Source organism: Patella vulgata, chromosome 4 (assembly GCF_932274485.2).
Source record: "Patella vulgata chromosome 4, xgPatVulg1.2, whole genome shotgun sequence".
Lineage (NCBI taxonomy): Eukaryota > Metazoa > Mollusca > Gastropoda > Patellidae > Patella > Patella vulgata.
In genome coordinates, this window is record NC_065882.2 from 54,577,544 (window position 1) to 54,601,779 (window position 24,236).

The 24,236-nt window shown below is 34.5% G+C and overlaps 1 protein-coding gene across 2 annotated transcripts; it reads right to left on the reverse strand.

The window, feature by feature from the left end:
• Positions 1–146: 146 nt before the first annotated feature.
• On the reverse strand, positions 147–19,462 carry LOC126818725 (uncharacterized). Of its 2 annotated transcripts, none has more exons than XM_050546265.2 (12): positions 19,356–19,462; positions 15,412–15,514; positions 14,578–14,650; positions 14,008–14,111; positions 13,201–13,282; positions 12,741–12,951; positions 12,039–12,106; positions 11,659–11,720; positions 11,370–11,479; positions 6,629–6,738; positions 6,080–6,265; positions 147–3,964 (listed from the first exon to the last, which is right to left on the reverse strand). In XM_050546265.2, exons 2-12 carry the CDS (start codon positions 15,475–15,477, stop codon positions 3,861–3,863), a joined length of 1,176 nt encoding a protein of 391 aa, XP_050402222.2. In that variant the 5' UTR covers positions 15,478–15,514; positions 19,356–19,462; the 3' UTR covers positions 147–3,860. The 2 variants fall into 2 exon arrangements, with proteins under 2 accessions (XP_050402222.2, XP_050402221.2); XM_050546264.2 differs by having other exon boundaries at positions 14,008–14,159.
• Between the last annotated feature and the right edge of the window lie 4,774 nt (positions 19,463–24,236).

Here is a 24,236-nt window from a genome sequence, read left to right on the forward strand (position 1 = left end):
TGTAATCTGACCAACAATGATGAACCAAAAGGGTAGGACGTTAAACCCCATTTCATTTCATGAACCAAAAGGAGAGCCCTAAATAACATGATATCCACTATACTATTTTTATCGATGGAATAATTTCAACAACAAATATTATAATATGAGATATAAAGTAAATACTTTATTAGGTGATAATACTGTCTACTTTATATAATGATGAAAGCTATTTATCATTAATACATATTACTACACATTGCGTTTCTTTTTAAAATTTGCACTCTTTAGATGATATATATATACAACTAATAATTAGTTAAACATATTAAATAGAAAAACACACATTATTATCAATGATGATTTTACTTTTACAGGTACAAAAATATTAACATGAGGCCAGAATATTACACACGTATTTTTAGATTTGTAATAGAAATTACTTCGATGCAAATATTTGGTTTGATGCATGAATATTGTTTTCCAGTACATGTATAGCCATATCCATGGTTAAATACTGAATAATCTAAAAATCAAGGACCATATCTTTACAATATGGATGTATCTATCTGAGCAGTCCATAAAGGCTGTCACATTTTTATTCTTTTGTGTGTAACTGGAGCATTTACAAGACATTAATCTGATAATACATTATGCAAGAGCTAAATCGGCCAATTGCAGGTCTTTCTTTAGGCCTGAAATGTTATCTAAATTATTAATTAGACATTAATTAAAGATACATTATGTAAGATTTAGATAAAGAACTAGCCATTCTTGCTATAATAGTTCGAAAGTAGATGATGTAAAATGAATAATTTGACAAGCCAACAGTGAGGCTGATGTCCCCCGCCGAAATTGCAAAATAAATAGATGACACATATTAATTAATCGCACATTTATTTTTTTCACTAAGTTTCATCACTCTCTATCAGATAGAATCAAGATTATCTTGTCCCAAACCATCGACAAATGAAATCGATTAGCTCTGCTTAGCTTCAGCTCGAAATGTTAATTATTGAACTCAGTCAAGACATTCACCTAATGAACATCTACATATACATCAAGTTTAAACATTCACCTAATAGACACCTATGCCAAGTTTGAACATTCTACCTCAATTAGAAGGAGAGTTATTGTGTTCCAAAGTTTCTACCAATCAAATTGCTTATCACTCTGCTTACCCTCAGCAAAAAATGTTCATTATCGAACTTAGTTAAGGTATTCATATAATAAATCTATACACCAAGTTTCATCAATCTCACTTAATTAGAACTAAAGTTATCGTGTCCCAAAGCATCAACCAATCAAATTGCTTATCTCTGCTTACCCTAAGCGGAAAATGCTCATCTTCGAACTCCATCAAGGCATTGACCTAATCAACACATACACCAAGTTTGAACATTCTAGCTCAATTAGGAAGAGAGTTATCGTGCCCCAAAGTATCAACCAATCAAATTGCTTATCTCTGCTTACCCTAAGCGGAAAATGCTCATCTTCGAACTCCATCAAGGCATTGACCTAATAAACACATACACCAAGTTTGAACATTCTAGCTCAATTAAAAGTTATCGTGTCCCAAAGCATCAACCAATCAAATTGCTTATCTCTGCTTACCCTAAGCGGAAAATGCTCATCTTCGAACTCCATCAAGGCATTGACCTAATCAACACATACAACAAGTTTGAACATTCTAGCCCAATTAGGAAGAGAGTTATCGTGTCCCAAAGCATCAACCAATCAAATTGCTTATCTCTGCTTACCCTAAGCGGAAAATGCTCATCTTCGAACTCCATCAAGGCATTGACCTAATAAACACATACACCAAGTTTGAACATTCTAGCTCAATTAGGAAGAGAGTTATTGTGTCCCATTGACCTAATAAACACATACACCAAGTTTGAACATTCTAGCTCAATTAAAAGTTATCGTGTCCCAAAGCATCAACCAATCAAATTGCTTATCTCTGCTTACCCTAAGCGGAAAATGCTCATCTTCGAACTCCATCAAGGCATTGACCTAATCAACACATACAACAAGTTTGAACATTCTAGCCCAATTAGGAAGAGAGTTATCGTGTCCCAAAGCATCAACCAATCAAATTGCTTATCTCTGCTTACCCTAAGCGGAAAATGCTCATCTTCGAACTCCATCAAGGCATTGACCTAATAAACACATACACCAAGTTTGAACATTCTAGCTCAATTAGGAAGAGAGTTATTGTGTCCCAAAAAGTGTGACGGACAGACAGACGGACGGACAGACAGACGGACAGACAGACGGACGAACCCATTTTAATAGTCCCCTGCTTTCTTCGAAAGGCGGGGGACAAAAATTTCATTCAAATTACTCTATTGCAAGCGAAGATATTAGCCTTTGAAGGTTTGACAGACGTGTGCAATAATTTCAACCATCGTACTGGTTGATCGAAGCTAAGTCTCGGTCCTCCAAATTTGATTAAATCAAAGTATCGCTGAACCATTCTAATCTATTTAATATCAGAAAAATCTGATGCCATCGAGAGTTGATTGAGGCCTGGATCAGTTAATTAATGTCTAATTAATACTTTAGAAAACATTTCAGGCCTAAAGAAAGACCTACAATAGGCAGATTTAGCTCTTGCATAATGCATGTTTAAATTATACAGACCATAATCAACTCTCAATGGCATCGCTAGCCTGCGATATTTACTGGATTAGAACCAGGTCTGCTTCTGATTAAATCAAAAAATGGATAATCGAGACTATGTATTTTATCGTACCGACTTTAGTAAAAAGCTAGGCCCAAAATACAATCACTAAATACTTGGTTCAGGGTGGATCAAATTGACTGAAATTTTCAGCAAATTCCTTTTACATTATCAAGTTTTAAACTATTATAGTGAGAACAACCAGCTCCTTATCTAATCTCCCATAATGTGCTGTTTGAGTTATCAGAAACTTTAAAATTAATAGGCTTGTTGTCTCAGAAACAGAAACACTGTGTATAAATTTCAAATCTATAATTACATTAAGTGATCAACTCTTTAACAATAATTACCAGAAATCTTTTGAAAAATCAAAAAAGATCATGTTCTCATGAAAATTAACACTGTGTATTAACTTCAAGTCAAATCAGATGATCAGTTTAGGGTCCACAAGATTGCTCTAGGTGATCAAGGGTTAGAATTTCTGACTAATTAATAGTAATGCTGAAAAATCCATAGGCATTTTACATCTCACTGTTTGAATTCCAAGTCATTTGGATGCCTAACTGAAATGGAAAGGGGTGAAGACAGAATACGTCTACATTTCAATACAACTACATTTCCATTTGGAAATAACTGAATTTTTATACATGGCTAAATCTAAACTTTGATAAACGGTTAAATCTTAATTTTTATAAATGGAAAAATCTGAATTTTATATTATGGACAAACCATTACTTGAAATTAAAAATTTTCAGTATTTGGAAATATATGAATCTTAAATGGAAAAATGTTGATTTAAAATATATGAATTTATACAGAAACATTTAGGCCTACACTGTATATTGTTCATGATCTGACTATCAAAATGAAGATATATATGAATTGCAAGACACGGATATATATTTGAATTTCAGTCAATAGTTTTAATAAATGTTTAATACTCATATTCTCCATGCCTGGTGTTCTTAGCCTGATTGCTATTATTGGGGAATTTTGCACATGTACACAATGTACACAATGGTCAATTCTGTCTAAAATGTTATTTTTAACATTACAAACTCCATCAAAAAATTATATCATCTGAATATTGAAATATAATATTAATTAAGATATACAGATGTTATTCTATTTTACCGTTGTATTTGACCCCTGTCATTAATATGTAATGGTAATTTATTAAAGTCACTCTCCATCGTTACAGATCATCAATAATATCATTTAAATCATCATCACTATCTATTGATATATCAGTATTAATATCATCACTAAGATTTAAACCATCTAGATCTAATTCATCAACTGAAATGAAAATGGGCATAATCTGTTTGTGCAATTTTAAATGAGCTCATGGATTTAGGTCAAAATAAAGCATTGAATTGGGTTAATCAGCTGATATGGTATTTTGACTAATAATGGGGCAAGATTATTAGAATTAAAGTTTTCTTTTGAAGGATTAATAGAAGTCGACTTGTTTACTAATTATAGTTACATATCTGCTTATTGTCACCAGTCGAATATAAAATTGGTTACATAATATACTATTCAAAAAAAGTAGGGGATATTTGATTTTTAAGTGTTATTAAAGTCACCTAATGAAACTGACGAAGAAACAAATGACAAAATGAAATGAAGTTCACATTCATCGATTTATTCCAAATGATCGTTAGACTAAGTAAGGCACAGACTGACCATTATAAGGGTAAAATGATACCCGGGGTCAAACAGCAAAGTTACCACAGCATCACAACCAAGTCAGTAACGGGTAAATCCTCCTCTGTTTGCCAAACAAGCATTGATCCGACGGGGCATACTCCTAATGAGACGTCTAAGGTCATTTTGGTCCAGATTGTCCCATTCCTGTTGCAACGCAGCAGCAAGTTCTTGGACATTGGCAGGACGTCGTTGACGTTGACGTAACCTCTGTCCAAGCATGTCCCAGACATGCTCGATGGGGGAGAGGTCGGGACTCAGTGCTGGCCAAGGTAATGTGGTGATGTTCTGTTGTTGGAGGTAACCTGTAACGATCCTGGCCCTGTGACATCTTGCGTTGTCATCCTGGAAGATGAAACGGCGGCCATGACGTCATGCGAACGGCACAACATGGACTGCCAAGATGTTGTCCCGGTAGTACTGGCCTGTAACACGCCCTGCAACAACATGTAAAGCCGTTCTTCCAGCAACAGTGATGCCTCCCCACACCATAACAGAACCACCCCCAAATCGATCATGTCTGATGACGTTAACGTCTTGGAAGCGCTCGTTTCGACGACGCCACACCCTCCTACGTCTGTCCAAAAAATCAACAGTGAACCTTGACTCATCTGAAAACATCACATTGCTCCAGCGTCGATTATCCCAGTGTTGACGATCCCTACACCAACGACGTCTTGCCTGAATGTGATGATCTCTCAAACAAGGGATCACGCGAGGACGTCGGGCGCGAAGGTGACCCCTATGCAGTCTATTCCGAATCGTCTGGCCACTCACTCTCACACCAGTGTCTGTTTGAAGACGAGCGCTGATCTGATTTGCTGTGATGACACGATTTCTCAAGGCCAAGGTACAGATAAATCGATCCTGGGCTTGAGTTGTCGCCCTTGGTCGACCTGAGCGTGGTCTGTCCTGTACAGATTGTGTATCACGGTATCTGGACCATAGCCTGCTTATGACAGACTGAGAAACATTCATCGTCCGCGCCACAAACGCCTGTGTTGTGCCGATCTGTAGCATGCCAAGGGCACGTAACCTTTCATTTTGGGTAAGCCGACGCATATCAAAATTTGTTTTCTGGTCACTAAAACAATTAAACTGATGTTTCCACCCTGGAATTCAATGCCACAATGACTGTAACATTCAAAGTCAGAGTCGTGCAAATCTTGGGTTGGACCCCCATGATGATCCCAAGCATCACCTGCATTCCATGCGGTAGCTATTGGTGCGTTTGGGCGTCACATGTAACTGGAAATGTTTCTTCTGTTAGGTTCTATAGTGACTTTTTTCGTAGTCATTTGCATATTTTAGTATTATGCCCCCAAAATCAAATATCCCCTACTTTTTTTGAATAGTATATGTTTAACCCTGGCTTGGTCTATAGATGTAAAATTTTCAATGATGACAGATTGTCATCCCACAACACTTATCAGCAATTAAAACCAATGAAATTAAGAACTTATTTTGTACCCAAATTAAAGAGGTTCAGTCATTTTAAGCTGTGGCTTTTTTCATGTACACAAGATTCTTCATAATTATATTCTATTTTAAAAGCATATAATACATCTTTATAATATTCTTTGGGCACAGTTATTCTGAGGAACCAAAAAGAATATGTTTTATAAACAACTTATCACCCTTGTATCTAATTATTGTCAGGAAATCTATCGGTGTTGTATTATATTCAGTATTTCATATTATTACCTGTTTTCCTTGAAATTTTTTTTCTTCTTGTTGATGTTAATTCTGGAGCACCATCTTCAACAAGGTTATCCAGATCTGAATCGAGACCATCACTGTCTTCAAATTTATCTTCAGACAAAACAAGATCGTCATCATCATCTTCATAGAATTTACTGGTTTTTTTTACTTTGACAGTAGGAGTAGTACCTTGAAAACACAACAGAATGCATGTGTATCTGAAGATACTAACAAACTATTTTATATTACGAGGTTTAACATTAAAGGCTATTCTCTTATATTCATTCTATTAACATTTAATTACATTCTGCAAAATTTGATTTTACTAACTATTTAATTTGATTCTACTGACTCAATTTGATTCTACTCAATCTCTATTCAATTTGATTCTACTGACTCTATTCAGTTTAAATCTACTCATTCTATTAAGTTTGAATCTACTCACTAGAAATATGAATCTATTAATAACTATATTTGAATTAACTCATTAATCAATTTCAACCCAGACCTAGTCATTAATGAATTACATACTAATCACTTTATTCTACTCACTATTTAATTTGATTCTATTTGAAGATCTAGAGGATGCAGAAGATGATAAACTGTGACATAATTTATCTTCAACTGTATCTAACTTTTCTTTTAATGCTGTTACATTCATCCTGCAGAGAGAAAATTGTATAGTTACATCAAGCCTTTATGTAAAATTCTGACCAAATAATTTGCCACATACTGTTGAGATACAGATTGCTTAAAATTTTATGAGATGGATAAATATTATAGAAATAAATACTAGTGAACAATACCTTAGTCTAATAATAGTTAAAAACTAGATAATGTAAAGGGAATTTACTAAAAATTCCAGTCAAATGGATCCACTCTGAACCGAGAATTTAGCGATTGAATTTTGGGCCTTGCCTTGGTCATCATTACTAAAAATCCATTTTTGGATTTAATCATGAATGAGCGTTGAGCAGCAGATTGGATTATAATCCAGCAAATATCGCAGGCTAGTGATGACATAGAGAGTTGATTATGGTCTGGATCAGTTAATTAATGTCTAATTAATAATTTAGATAACATTTCAGGCCTAAAGAAAGACCTGCAATTGGGAGACTTAGCTCTTGCATAATGTATGTTTTAGCAACACATAATAGGTGCAGATAACATGTTAGGGTACAAAAATGTGAAACAAAATTTAGTCCATATTTTACATGTAAAGTTATGTATTAGGGTTGTGTTTTGGGACAGTGTCTTTAGTAGTTGGAGTTTTGATTTAAGGAGTTTATAGTGAGTGAGAGAAATGGAGTTTAACGTCTACTCAACACAAACTAGGTCATTTCGAGACACACATAAGGTTCAAATTTATTTCAATAATTCGCTTATGTGTAGGGGTCTTTAGCAGCGGGAGGAAACTTGAGGACCCAGAGAAAACCCACGAGGTTGGACAGGCGACCCTACTCCTTGTTACATACAACCGGGGAATCGAAGCCCCGCCAGTTGACTCAATGTCAGACCTTATTATACAGCACGCATGCACTAACCATTCGGCCATCCAACCCCCCTAGTGAGTCTATAGTTTTAGTGGTGGATTTTATATTGTATGTATGCATGGTGTGTTATTTTAGTGCTTGAAATGTTTTAGTTTTTATATGGGTTTAGTTCTTAATATTGCTGGTATAGTTCAATCTGATTAAAATACAGATCTATATTTCGTTTCGTTTTTTTATACTTTCGATGGCCTACACTACATGAAGATCTGACAAGTTATAGCGATAGGTCACGTCACGGGTCAAAAGACCGACTTATGACCCTATGATGTCAGACATTTGATTAACCAATCAGCATTGATGTTACTAGTGGATTACCCACAGTTCAGTGCAAAACACGCCTAAAGCTCGCCGTGACAAACCGTTTCATTGGCTTATCCCCGACACCATTCAGAACACGAGTTAAATAACAACTCTTCCAGATCCAAGTGTAGTAAAGACAAGTAAAACGAAATTTTGAACTATAAAAACGAAACGAAATAGGATCTGTGTTTTAACCAGATTGGGTATAGTTATAATAGACTCTTCTTATTTGTATGTGCAGTTTTTAAGGATAGTCCAGTTTAAAGTATGTGTTACTTTGTTGAAAGAATATGCTTATCAAGTGAAATATCAATAATATCCCACTGGTTAAAAATCAATAATATCACATATGGCTTATAATGTCATAGTTATTAAGCATAATGTATCACGCATCATATGACTTCTTGTACCAGTAGTTATGAATTGCAATTTACATGTTGAATATGTGTACCTGGATATTATATTTTAAAACAGTAACTTTACATGGTTAATGAATTGTAATTTATCATATTTTGCTTTACTTTCATAAAACAGTGATATTAAATTGTGTTTTTAAAATTTTGTCACACATGTAACGTTACAATTTTATTGTCTAGACTGAAATGAATATCTTGAAATATAATTATTGTGTCAGTTTAATCTGTAATCAAAACAAATATTATAGATTTATGGTAATCATAAGATCCATCAGAAAGGAAAGTTCTACCAAATCGTTACGTGTGTGACACGAAACTTTCAGTTATCTACAAAAAAATTAAAAATATAATTTTCTTTTATGTACTTTTTACCTAATGAATTTTAGACAAAACTCCAAGTCTGTTAGGGATTACATTTGAGTTTGTTTGGAAAAGATAATTTGTATTGTAGACATGTTTAATAAAATATGGTAAAAACAGGTATTTTGGGTAATCCAGTTCCATCATGAACTATTTTTATGAAATTTATGAATTATCAATAACATTTTGGTATTTTAAAATGGTAATGAATATGTTCTTTTGGAAAAATAAGTGTTTTGTGTCATTTTAATATATATCTAATTAATAGTTTGTCAGGACCACTTTCTTAAAAGTCGCCTAAAATACATTTTTGTGTTTGTAGCTATGAGTAATGTCATAATAATTTGTGTTTAATGGTTTTTATGGTAAATGGTAGAGCAGATTATGGAGAGAGAGAGAGAGAGAAATGGGGTTTAACGTCCACTCGACACAAACTAGGTCATTTCGGGACTAACATATGGTTTAATTTTATTTACATAATTCGCTTGCGCGTAGGGGTCTTTAGCAGTGGGAGGAAACCGGAGGACCCGGAGAAAACCCCCAAGGTTGGACAGGCGACCCTACTCCTTGCCACATAGCAGATTATGGTGTAGATAGATTAACCAGCATCTTATTATGCATTTATTTATGTGTTTTACTACATCACTCTATATACAGGTAATAAAACTGTATCGTGTTGTTTGTGGATTATATAAGTCATCTAAAACCCCTTCTCTTGTTTTCAATCAAGAAGTCTGACTATTGCCCCCGAACTACTACTTTACCACACCATTGCAGGTGACGGAAAGGGTAGGTCTGCAACAGTTATTACATAACATCCCAGCAAACTAATCAAAAAAATGTACACATCATTGATGTTTGAATTTTGGTGAGTGGCTGTGATAGCGAATGTATGTTAGGAGTTTCATCAAAATCCATTCACTTGATGTTAAGTTATTGAGTTTCAAGCAATCAGATTTTTGAACTTATGTGAATGGTAGTGTTGGTCACCTAGAACCTCCTAGTCTTCAACATATGTAGTCTTGGTCACCTAGAACCTTGTAGTCTTCAACATACAGAGGGTCTGGGTCAGTTGTCAACATTAGCTAATAAGTTCAATTTCCCATGTGTAACCGTGAGTTTTTGGGGTTTTTTTATGTGGTTGATTATCCAGTAAGTCAAGTAAGAGCTGTGGCTGCTGTTCCCCTCCCGAAATAAATCTCATAATTCATACATTATTATAAACAAACATGAATCATGACGACGAATTCAGATTAATAAAAAAAAAAACCATAGATATTGGAGTGTTGGACATTAAACTGACAAGGCAAATGAATTTTTTAAAATTGCAATTCATAAATTAATTTAATGGGCATCAACATCTTTTTTCAGGGCTAGTTACATCCCTTAGATTTTGTTCATGATAATGTAAAATAACCGGATAATCTAGCCAATGACTTAGTTATTCTCAAATGTTGACAACCCATCCAGACTATTATTCGGTGAATATTTGTCTGAATGATAGAGACTACAAGGTATGGAGGGTCTGGGTCAGTTATCAACATTTGGCGAAATTTTACTGGACAATCAATCACATAAAAAAAAAAACAACTCCCGGTTATGCATGGGCAATGGAACTTTTTAGCTTAAGTCAAGAAAGAGTTGCACCCCTTCCAAAAATAAATCCCATAATTCATGCATTATTATAAACAAACATGAATCAGCACAATGAATTAGGATTAATAAAAACCATACATGTGGTCCTTGAAGAGAGAAATTTTACAATACAAGAATTAGAAGAGTTGGATTGAAAAGGCAATGGTAATAAATAGCAATTCTTGAATTAATTTCATGAGATTCAACATCTTGTTTTAGGGCTGTGTACCTCCCTTAGATTTTGTGCACAATAATGTAAAAGACTGGATAATCTTGCTAATGACCTAGTTTTACCAAGTAAAGTTCATTAAAAGTAAAGTTATTGTATTTCACACAATCAACCAACCTGATTACAGGTATGATTTTTAATTCATTCACTAGAAATAAAGTTACTGTATTTTAGCGTGTGTTACGGATGGATGAAAGACCCAATTTAACAGCTTTACATGTTCTAGATCTGTGATGTGAGGTATGGGGACAATCAAATTTATTTAAAAAATTGTAATCATCAGCTGTCATCTAAAGGATTTTTTTGTTGGTTTAATGCATGAATAGCTATGTCGTTAAGCTCTAATGTTCTGTGATGTGAGATATGGGAACAATCAAATTTATTTAAAAAATGTAATCATCAGCTGTAATCTAAAGGATTTTTTTGTTGGTTTAATGCATGAATAGCTATGTCGTTAAGCTCTAATTGTAACATGGATGGGAAATCTTCCTTTGTTCTTTTCGTTGAATAAGCAGATTGTTTTGCCTCTGGTAGATTGGGTGGAGCTTAACCGTGCAATAACTAGCATGTTCAATGTTATTGCACACTTTAGCTGGTTTTACACTAGTTTTAGTAGAAATCATATAGAGAAGTGGGGTGGGTTTTCTGTGCAATAACAATAAGCATGTTGAGCAGTTGTCAATGTTACAAGTCATTTATAGCAAGCTTCATTTGTTAACAGGTTTAACCCCTCGGCCTTCAGCCTCTGGTTAAACCTGTTAACTCCTGAAAGCTGTGCTATAAATATAACTTATACTAACCTAAGTTGTTCCATTTCACACCGATCTAAAGTTTTGTCTGATATAACATCAGGTAATATTTCTCTAGTTTCATGGAGTAACCGTCTATTATCAGACAAACGCTCCATTACCTAAAAAGCAAAAATTTAACACTGAAAATAATGTGAAAGCAATCAATCAAAATATTAATTATTCAACTTAAATTTATGGGGTTATTCAGAACCATCATGAACAAAAAAGCTATTTGGCGCTCCCATCTCTCCATCATGTTTAATGTAGTTTGGAATATATTGACAATGTTATTCTTTACCCTGTGCAATTTTTCTGTATTTCCGTCATTTGTTCTAGCTTTCACTTGTGATTCTAATGTACCTGAAAAATATATAACTTGTTAACGTTCAAAAACTGCATTGTTTACATGTAGAACTGTTGGTGTGTATGTCGTCTGCTAGAAAGGTGTATGCATGCGCGAGAGGAAGTGGGGACCAGTAGTTGAGAATATGGCAGGAGTGAAGAGAGTGGTTTAGGAGAAAGTAATGGCATAATAAAAGTGTTTAAAGACGATATAGTTATTGGAGGTACATAACTATTTATTTAACTGTTTTGCTATTGGGAGAGGCAGACAAACTTCAGTTATCAAGAAATGAAGGAAAAGTTTGTGACCAGAATAAAAATTTGATTCTGGCTTACCTAATCTACGTCTAAGAACATCTAAATCTGTACGTACATACTCCAGTTCATCTCGCATAACCTGACGTCTGAAATGCAATATCAATAAATATTGATTATTTGAATAAATTCAAAACAAAAGTACAATAAGATAGGTTGCCAGGAAACGAGACATATAAATTTCATACAGATTGCATCTCATTAATGTGAACAACATTTTCAAAGCAATCAGATGATATATGTAGTCTATAGAGTGTTCACAAAAAATTGTGAACGGCGGACGGACAAATGTATGGACGTGCGAACAGGGGCGACAGCAATATACGCCCACATATCCATGTAGGTGTATAAAAACTGCTACCCTATGAAATCAGTAAAAAGTTATCAGGCGGTTACTTAAGAAAAAGCACAATTACCCTGGCTTGTGAAAAATATCCATAACTTATTTTGATGTTCTCTTATGGCTTACAATGTCTGCGGTTTTTTGTCCTGTTGGTTTCTATTTAATTTGTTTAAGCTGCATAACTTAGTAACTTAATGAGGAAAACACATTGACACAATTTTACTTAATTGTTATATGTGGTGTGGTCTTCTTACACTTATTATTATAAATAGTTTAGACTTTAAATTCAGAAGACAACCTGGTATTGAACAGTAGAAATAGCTTAATACAATACCATTTGTAAAGAATATATGGAAGACTTACTGGTACATACAACTTACATATCTGATATATCTGTATTGTAGGATCTAGGGAGTAGTGTTCTGTCATGCTGTAGTTTTTCACCATCTAATCTATTTCTATAATGCTGTACTTGGTCTCGTATACTTTGAACTTCCTTAGAAATATCACTCTTTAATACTGTTATTTGGTGTTGTAAATGTTTATCTCTCTCTTTACCAGACACTTGTTTTGAAAGTTCTCGCACCTCATCTGATTTATATAATAAAATGTTAATAAATCTATACAAATTAGAATCAGCTTCCCATATAATCAAACAATCCCAACTCTACACAATCCCTAATGCTAAAAAAAATATCACTAAATGTGTACTTAATAGAAGTTACACATATATTTGCATAAATACATGTAAATAAATACCCATTTTTCGTTTCAAAATAGCAGTCAAATTAAATCCAATTTGTGAATGTTAATTGTCCATTAATTATAAATCATACTTACACCGTAATTCAGCTATCTGCTGTTTATGTTCATCTCGTTCTCTTTCCATCACTCGTACTAAATTACTTAATTGGTCTATTGTCTGTACACCCAACAAAAATGAAAACAAATTAATACTGATCTGAGTAGTACCATTGGTTAAACCCAATATAGAACTTAAAGATGTTGTAATAATATTGATGGCGAGATTTGTGCAGGGCAACACATATGTATTGTAATATTATGGCCTTGAATAATTATTGTTACAGACTTAGAGACAAGCAAAACAACGGAAATCTGTGATAATACGATACATAATTTATAATTTGATAAATACATATTTTATCTGCCTTCTCCATTGTCGAAATATTAGCTATGGTATGAGTTAATTTGAAAACACAAATTAAATTGTTTATGAAATATTGTGAGAATAACAGGTCATGGGGTCTAAGGCCAAATATAAATTCTATTGTCTGGATCACTCATGAGGGGAATATTCCTACTGTCCATTTAAGGATAGCACTCACATCATTAAGCATGAGCGAGAGCCAATCATTATAATTAATTACGTCATATTTGGCCAATTAAATAATAGATAGCCGAAACCCAAGAGTAGAAAACCATCAGAGCAGTGGGCGATTGTCAGGAATTATGTCGATTCTAAGAGGGAGAGAAGAGACTAGACTGTTTTGACTAGACTGTTTTAAGTTTATTACATGATCAGAAGGCTATAATAGAGAACTTAGAACACTTTTTAATAACCTTCCTACCTCAAGAATGCATAAAACATTATTGAAATATAAGCTGTAATTTGTTAGACTACTCTACCTTATTTTGCTGTTCAAGTTTACTACATAAAGCATATGTATCAGCTCCTTGTGATGTTCCACCATAGGTAGTTTCCCAGTTGACAGCTTTAGGTGTTGAAGAGACTGGAAAATCAGTCATTGATAAAGATGAATATTTGACAGGAGATGAATCTAAAGACGGATACATAAAAAAGTGAAATGAGTGGTGGTAGAAACTTCATCAATACTAACATCATTCACATGAGATAATTTGTCATATTTTCTAATTTATCTTCAAAGTAAATTATGAATATATTCAGGAACTAACTACAACTAAGTCAAACATTCTCTTCTCTCTATATGGTAATGAAAATTATCTTTCGAAAAACTAATATCACTTGTAAATGGACGCAAACAGGGTAAACTTTTGGTATTTAAAGATGACTGGAACCAATTTGGAATCCAATATTTCTATCCATGGATAGAGGGTCTGTTACAAGACTATCATCTACATATTTGAAAATATACTGTTACTAGTGTAACTTACAGCAGAGTAACTCATTCACAGTTTTTCATTCACATTGGGAAAGAACAATAGTGACAAACTTACATCTTGTTGAATAGAATTCATCATCAAATGTTCTGTTAGCACTTCCAACTGGATGTCTGCATCTCATTTTGGACTATTTAAATTTTAAAAACAAGATTATCTGATTAAAGTAGTTAAGTCAATATCATCTATCAACAAATATTAGCGATTGAGCTCCTTTAAATGGTTAATAAAACCCCGATAAAATTGGAATATTTGAGTCCGAAGACCGAAATTGTTATTATATTTATATTCACTCTTCATCAGAATATGTTTACATGCCTCAATGTGATTTGTCGAAGTTCTATTATGACGAATTATAGAGATATTAGACTCCTAATGAAGTCTGCATTGTCTACAGTATGAAACAAGTCAAAAGTGAGGTCGATGTTACCTATCTCAATCCCAAAATAAATACATGACACATATTAATCAATTGCACAAATAGGAAAACTTGGATGTTGACTGCATTTGATAAGGATTATGCCGTATCCTGTTCATATCAATATGAGAAATATTAAAAATTGGTTCCCTTAAAGATTGGTCTCGTTTAGTCTCATTACTCCTGACAAGCAAGGCAAAAGGCACCTGCCATTTACTTTGTTAAGACACAAATTATCATACAACATATGTAGTATTATATATTATAATATGTTATGTGATAATTTGTACTTGACAGAATCTGTGGCATGTGTCTTATGTCCAAGCTTGCAAACAAGTTAGAACCTGTTTAATCATTGTTAACAGTTTATTTGCTTAGCAACTTTCCTTCAACTGAAATTGATAGTCATATTTATTTTCAGATTTTTCCTCATTCTGTATAAGAATATAATATACAACTCTACAGAATTTTACCTTTATTCTGTTTAAATTTTCCTCGGTTTCACCTAAGATTGAGGAAAATTTATGTTCCCAATCCATCTTGCATTGAACGACGATTCTCACAAATTTTCAAAATCTGAAATAAGAATATCTATCAATACTTAAACCTTCTTGAGGGAAAATGGTTTGAAAATAAATAAAAACAGCTTGAAGTTTGAAGAAAACTGTTGCCAGGAAGAACAATATGAAAAACACTGTGGAATTCCAACAGATTAAAGTATGAAAAGAGAGAGAGAGAGATATGGGGTTTAAGTCCACTCGACACAAACTAGGTCACTTTGGGACCAACATGTGGTTTAATTTTATTTCAATAATTCGCTTGCACGTAGGGATCTTTTAGCAGTGGTAGGAAACCGGAGGACCCAGAGAAAACCCACGAGGTTGAACAGGCGAAAGTATGAAAAAGATACGGTAGTCTGACATGGATCATACCCAATTATAACCACCCATTAACTATTAATCTGCTCAAAATCAATGCAACAACCTTTATCAAGCCAAAAGGAAAGGTAAGCTATACAAATCATGTCAAAAGGTAGCCATTAAGAAAGATTATTATTATATAACTAGTCAATTATCAGATTATGCCCCATGCAGGTTCTTACCCTAAGGATTAATAACAAAACTTAGATCAACTACCCAGTACTAATAATCAAACTAATATTTTTATCCCTCTTTGTCCTTAAGAATTGGTGGCCAGACCTAACACGAGGTATTTATTATATTTAGAATATCCAAATCATATGAGGTTACTTTTTTGTTCAAGGGACATGAAAATATAAAAGAATTTCGAAGAGCCACAAAGCATTGAAAAATGCACATTTATACTCATACAGTTCAAATTCAGTTTTCAGACATTTGATCTTGACTTACAACCTTCACCCCATGACTTTGGTTTGGACCTGCCAAACATTGTATGGTCAGAAAACAGTCAAACTCAAATGTACCCTGTTTAATAGGAAATCCCAGAGACAGGGTCCATAAGAAGGTCGTGGCAACCTGCAGTTGTTACCATCCAAAGATCAAAGGAAAAGGGAACGTTGGAATGCTAATCTTGATAACAAATCTGCAGTCTCAAGGCAATTCATGTCTGAGAAAGCGCAGGTCGTCTGGGGTTAACACTTGCCAATCCCTTCAGTACCTAGCCAGCCTTGAACAGGTTACTCAGGGCTCTTAAACTAAGGAATAATCAGTATCACAGCCAGTCAGATCTAGTACACGTATACATATTAAATACAGCATACAGGTTTTGAATCTAAAAATTCCACTTGACAATAGTGTTGGGGATTATTATAAATTTGTGTCAGGTGTGCCAAGAAATTATTATTTTTGGTGAACAAAGAAAACAAGAAGGTAAGGATTGACTTAAAATAGCCTTAGAAGAGTGTTAGACTCTAGGACTAGAGAGGTGGGGGCAGAGAGAGAAAAATGGGGTTTAACGTCCACTCGACACAAACTAGGTCATTTCGGGACTAACATATGGTTTAATTTTATTTACATAATTCGCTTGCGCGTAGGGGTCTTTAGCAGTGGGAGGAAACCGGAGGACCCGGAGAAAACCCACGAGGTTTGACAGGCGACCCTACTCCTTGTCACGTACAACCGGGGATTCGAAACCACGCCAGTCGACTCAATGACAGACTTTATGATACAGCGCGCGCACGCTAACCATTCAGCCATCCAACCCCCCCCCCCCCCCAGGTGGGGGCAGAGTGGTACCAGTATTTTTATTTATTATGTATTTCAGCTTCATATAAGGACGGACAGGAATGGTCCAAGGACTTCATCGGTTATCCAAAAGCTACTATGAATGTTACCGAAAGGTACCATAACAGGTTATACCACGGCCTATGACAGGGCCTTCCAGGCCCTGGGACATCAAGTGTTTATATTATTCCACAATATACCTTTTTTCCTCAATATGCCTTCTGTTCTTCTTCACATCTATGCCTCTGTGGGCCAAAATTTTTTAAAAGATACATGGTCTTTAGTGTCATTTTGGCATTATATATGGGGTAACTGGAGGTAATTTTGCATACCATGTCTATTGTGTTCCAAGTGAGGAAAATAATATCCGTTGTCATGGTCGAAGGATAAAGAAATTGTTTTTCAAGGAGTTAGAGAAATTGTTTTTTTTTCTTATGTCATGTACCTTTTCTTCCTCACTCTGTACCTTATTTTCCTCAATATTTATTGGAACAATTGGAATCATATATACCCCTGTGAAACAAGCCAACAGTGAGGCTGATGTCTCCCGCCGAAATCCCAAAATAAATAGATGACACATATTAATTAATTGCATGTTTAACTTATTCAAAAGTATCGAGCGATACACCAAGTTTCATCACTCTCAATTAATTAGAACTAAAGTTATCGTGTCCCAAAGCTTCAACCAATTAAATGGCTTATCTCTGCCTACCCTTAGCAGAAAATTCTCATCTTCGAACTCCATCAAGGCATTCACCTAATAAACACCTACACCAAGTGCTCAATTAGAAGAAGAGTTATTTTGTGTTTCAAAATATCGACCAATCAAATTGCTTATCGCTCTGCTTACCCAGAGCAGAAAATGTTCATTATCGAACTTAGTCAAGGTATTGATGTAATGAAACTATACAACAAGTTTGATCACTCTCACTTAATCAGAACTAATGTTATTGTGTCCCAAAGCATCAACTGATGAAATTGCTTATCCCTACTTACCCTAAGAAGAAAATGCTCATCTTCAAACTCCATCAAGACATCAACCTATTTACACCAAGTTTGAACATTCTAGCTCAATTAGAAGAAGAGTTATGGTGTCCCAAAAAGTGTGACGGACAGACAGACAGACAAACTCATTTTAATAGTCCCCTACTTTTTTCGAAAGGCGGGGGACAACAAGTCTCCATGGGCTCAAAAATTCTTCAAAGATACATGGTCTCTAGCCTCATTCATCCAGTGTGACTGTAAGTCACTTTGTTAAAACACAGATACTGAGATTTTACACAATATGTACTACGTTTTAGATTTACTGATGTGATAATAATCAGATGTACGGTACATAATTTTTAAAAGAAATTTTAAGGAAGCAAACAAACAGAAAAACAAAAACCATCACCACAAGACACCAAAATATCAAAAAGAAAATGTTTTCATCACATAAACTATTCATTAAATTGCCAAAATCATTAACTAGATTAACTAGGCCCTGATTACCTGTTAGGGCACGGATAACAGTGTATTTTGTTTATTAATTTATACCAACAATCTTTTATTTAAAACATTACCCAGCATACCTCTGGGCCGCTCTTGGCTCCGGGTCCCTGGACAAGTGTCCTAGCTGTCACCACTCTCACGGGGCCTGGGTGATACTAATACCACTAGGCCTAATGTTTAATGTAATGTTAGACTATACTTGGGGCGGTTTCTTATCATTATTTCAGGAGCCATGGTGGCTAAGTGGGTAAGATGCTGGCTCGCTAGCCTGGAGGTTTCAAATTCGCTCACTGTATTGGCCGAGACAGTTCATCTGGTTTCCCCTTACCAGGGGCACAGGACGGATGACCTGACAAGACCTAAAGCTGTCTAGTCTTTCGGCTGGGACATAAAAAAACGAGTTGCAATGTACACATTATTGGCGCACGTAAAAGATCTTTTGGCAGTTGTATTCGATATAAGAGTAGGCCTTAGCGCCGTTGTTAGGGTAAAATTTCCCTCACACAGCACACTGCCCGTCTTCTTATTCACACTGGCTAAAACCTTTCCTTTCAATTCATCATTAGCCTATTATTATTATTTCAAACAAAATAGCCTATCCTTAAGCTAGTAGTATAATCTACTAAGTAGAAATTTACATTTTTGATAAATGAGTCCACTAATGGTTTAGACCCATGGACTAGACAAAATAATGAACTCATATTAAATTTTAGGTTAATTACCCCTTTTATTTATCAGGCACGATACATTTATCGGCGTCTTTGTTCAGTTCAATGGTTTCGTTGCTATTCCAAACCGATGCACCGTTTTTATTTCGCGAATTAGAGAGGTCGTAAATCAAGGGAGATAACGTTAAAGGGTTCTGGATTTAGACAGACTAGTGATTCTTCAATTTCATATCCATGACATTTCTTGTATTAGCCTACAAACTTTTTTTTTTATTTTTTTTTTTTTAAAAATTCCCGAAAACCTCATTCATTATAACCACAAAGAATCCAACATTACATAATTTCTGGACAAATTATGTTTTTAATAATGACGATATCAATAATGTTTATGCAAGTTTTTATTAGATGTTTTAGATAAAGCAATGATACAGTATATTCCAACAAAAGTAGTAACTATAAGTAAGCCATTTATGAATAAGGCCATACGTATTATATATATACAAATTCGAAAACGAAATAGAGCACACAAACGCGCCAAAAAAAACCCTCCTAATAATCCTAATCATTGGCTATTATCTAGAAAATACGAAATGAAGTAGTAACATTAATAAGGCAAGCTGAAAATAATTTTAAAGAAAAAATAGAAAAACAAATAAATAATAAATAAAACCCTGCCTCCAAATAAATGGTGGAAAATAGCAAAATGTATTACAAATTTTGATAATAAAAAGGTAGTCATTTCCCCATTATTATATGAAAACTGTGTATACACACACCCACTTGATAAGGGAAATATCCTTAACACTTATTTTGCCTCGATCTCCAAATTAAATGATGTTCCCGACCTTCCAAACTTTGCTTCTCACAGTAAAAACGAATTACAGAAATTTGTTATAAGTGAACAAGAAGTAAAAGACCAGTTACTAATTCTTAACTGCTCAAAAAAGCCTGATTTTTGGAAGACTTCACATATCATTGGAGCGTATAAAGGAAAGAGTGATCCGTACTACCTGACAACTATAGACCAATTTCATTAACATGTTCATTATGTAAAATATTAGAGAAAATCTTATTCAAAAATCTATATAATTTTATAAAAGAAAATAACCTGTTATATAAGTATCAGTCTGGTTTTCAACCAAACGATTCTACAATAAATCAAGTTTAAGAAATTTATGATGTTAGAATAAGTAATCTTGATAAAGGAAAGCAAATTTGATTTGATTAGTCGGTTTTGAGAACATTGAGGGTATCAACGTACAAAAGACTCTGTAATTAAACAGCGGAAAAAGTAGTTGACAGAAAATAATTTAAGAATTTACTTAGGTCTCAATATGTACGATAAATGGACAGTAAATAACAAAAAATACATTCTTTAAAATGGACCCTCCCTCAATGAAATGAGCTGATTGACATGGCGTGCGGTATCTCCCGACGAATACAAAGTTTTGTGAGGGATTTTAAGCAAATTTTTGATAGATTAAATAGTATGAATATGTTTTTAGACCAAATATGTCATTAAATCACACAGTTTGCACGCGGGAAAGTATATTTAAGGAGATCATGAAATCAATGAATCATTAATAAATGAAATCAATGAGGGTATGAAGTTGGTGGGACTATGAAGTTAATGAGAGTATGAACTTAATGAATGGTTTTTAATGAGGGCACGAAATAATGAATGATATCAATGGGAGCATGACCTGAATGTGTCGATACCGTAACATATAAAAGTACTTCGCTGGCCTAGCAATCCGATAAATTAGTGTAGGGCGACCTTGAAATAAACTAGTTAAAACACTTTTTTCATGTGATTGACCCTAATGAGCTTCTCCTTATCTTGTAATTACAAGATAGCCTCAAGAAAATTATCTTGTAATTACAAGATAGGCTGTCAAGATGACACCCTAAGGGGTCCCACTGCCAGACCGGACCCAATGTTATCGATTCGCGATTCTTGTCAAGCGAGCTGGTTGAGTGAGAAACGGGGGGCCCGACGGAAATATTGGACAATTAACAAGACCGCTACCTGTCAACCAGAAATAATATTTTGGGTTTCAGGTTTTGGAAACATTTCTGATATCAACTACCTAATAATTTCAAAACTCATGGAGAAAAGGCCACTATGTTTCACGATTTTGGGGAAATGGGTCTTCATTATTTTTTTCTAACAAATATAAAAAAAAAATATTTTTTTTTGTCACCAAATCGGCGGGCCCGGGCCAAGGCATTCGCCTCTGTTGCCCTCGCCATAATCCGTCACTGCTCTTTCCCCGGAAAATTTTGAAAATTGGACGGCCGCAAACGCGCTTTCAGCCTGCAGAAAATCGTTCTTTTGCAAACTCTGAACAATAAACATAGTGACAAGACCCCACGACAGTGGGCCATTGGGCAAGTCAGTACAAAATATATGGCAGATAGATGTCAGAACATAACCAATAGGCTAATATGAGTGCAAGGTGCCACGTCCACAAATCAATACTCCACATGATGATTCCTGACTGCTGTCTATTACAAACCGTGGGTATTTTTAGAACGATAGTCGGCTGGATACGGGGCTGATAACAAGATACGCTATTTTGTAATTATAAGATAATCAGAATATTTTTTTTTTTCATTTGATTGACCCTAATGGTCTTCCTTACCATAATGATAAAATTTAATGCTATATTCGGGTCCAGATATACGACACAAATCACCATTGACACCACAATTTTTCAAAATATTCTCAGAACCAGATACAATCAAAATCCTGCGTCCGTCCAGATTAGGCGTGTATGTATGTAATGGTGTCCCTATGGCTAAAAAATGTCACCAGCACCCTTGTATGAACAGTGAAAAGGGGGCAAATTCGGGTTTTGTCCGTCACACTCACAGATAGAAAATGTATTGGCACAGAACAGACTGTACAACAGTAAAAAAAAAAAAATCCTAAAATTATATGCTTTATATAAAAGTGCACAGGTAATACAAAAGTCTGTAAACGGTCCAATTTTCACTGAACTGGTCCCTATATTTATGGTACAAAATGTTTTTTAGAACTAATTTGGAGGCACTTTTAATATTGGGACCCATGGCTGCAGCAGCCCAGTTAGTTCCCTCTTTCATCCGGCCCCGCGCCCCCATATATGATTTTTCTAATTTTTTGTTTTTTCCATATTGTTCACTAAAAGTTAAACATGCATTATGCAAGAGCAAAATCTGCTTATTACAAGTCTTTCTTTAGGCCTGAAATGTTATCTAAATTATCAATTAGACATTAATTAACTTATCCAGACCATAATAAACTCTCGATGTCAAGGCTAGCCTTCGATGTTGGCTGGATTATACATTCCTATATGCCGCTAACGGCCGTTGATAATTAATTCAGAAAAAGTGGATAATCGAGACTATGCTGTTTATATTAATGATTTTTGTTATGATGACCGAGACTATGCAAAAAAGTTCACCCGCTTCTAGCTCGGATCATAGTGGATCAATTTGACTGAAATTTTCAGCAAATTACCTTTACACTATCTAGGTTTTAACTATTATAGCGAGAACTGCCATCTCTTTATCTTATCTCCCATAATGTATCTTTAATATTGTTGCATCGTTTTTTCTTTCTCAAAACATCACAAATGACTTTCAGCTCTCGTCAAACCATCACAAAGCTAGGTCAATCACGATTTATATAATCTTATATAATATGATGTTTCAAATTTAAAACTAATACTGAATCGGTACTGGGTCTGTCTGGCAGGAAAGAAAGAAATCGTTTGAAATAATATGATCTATTTGTTTTATAAAATTAGAAGAATGTCATTTTGCAAGATGCTACTTATTGGGTTGCCAGCGTAGACAAGGGGAAGCCACGTTGGCAAATCCCGGGGAACTTTCTCTGCCATACCGGGATGGAACCCCGGACCTTCTGGTTAGTGAGCCAGTGTCTTTGGAATCTTCTTATACTTATGGTTTAAAAAATATGCAAGTTAATATATGTACAGTATAATACATCATGGTTATGTGGCGATTTTAATTATTTAAAAATAAATAATATTGCATTTGGAAAAATACAACATTATGCCACTTAATTGTTAAGAAAGTTTTCCATCCTGGCATCTTCAATTTGTACTCTTTAGTCATATTATTCTATTTGGCTGTTCTGTCTAGTAAAGAATGAGACGTCGCTTGGGACCTTTTAAAGGGCGTAGACATGACTCTTTTATTTTCGTTGGAACCTCGAAATAGACGAAAATGGTTCGAAAATTAATTGTCTTAAATATTACGATCCTATATTTTCACGGCAAGATAACAACCTCAATATTGATTTAAATTGACCAATATTGAATTCTAATTTCGAATATTGTGGAAAATATTGAGTTAGAGATTTAGCTTCTTTAATTCAAGTTCTAATTCAAAGAATTGTACCGAAATGTCCTACGGCTTAGATGAAACTCATCTGCCATTCTAGAGTTTCGATCCAATGTCTATTTCACCAATCCCATAAGACTTCAAATTCGAAATAAAATGAGCAAATTTATTTTAATATTTTTTTTATTATTTCAAATGTTTTCTGTATTATTTGAGACATTGATACCTTACCCCTGCACCTTGCTTGGTATTTTTTTTTTTTTTTTTTTTTTTTTTTTTTTTTAAGTAAATGGTGCATTCAGTGATTGCGTTTCTCGATCTCCAGTGCTTCGGTTAATCTCAAATAATTATTATATGTTTCCAATTCAGTATCAACAAAATGCACAGATAAGTTGGAACAAGGTATTGCGTGCTATTTGACATATTTCCGAATAGTGAATTGTCAGCTCATTAATATGCCCATAGCCATTGTTTTAGTAGCACGGCCTTTGGTAAACAATATTGCTATATATCATACTTAGCGCAGAAAAGTAGGACTTTCAACACCTGGATAAGAAACCTCATTCTCGGCCCTGCGTGTCT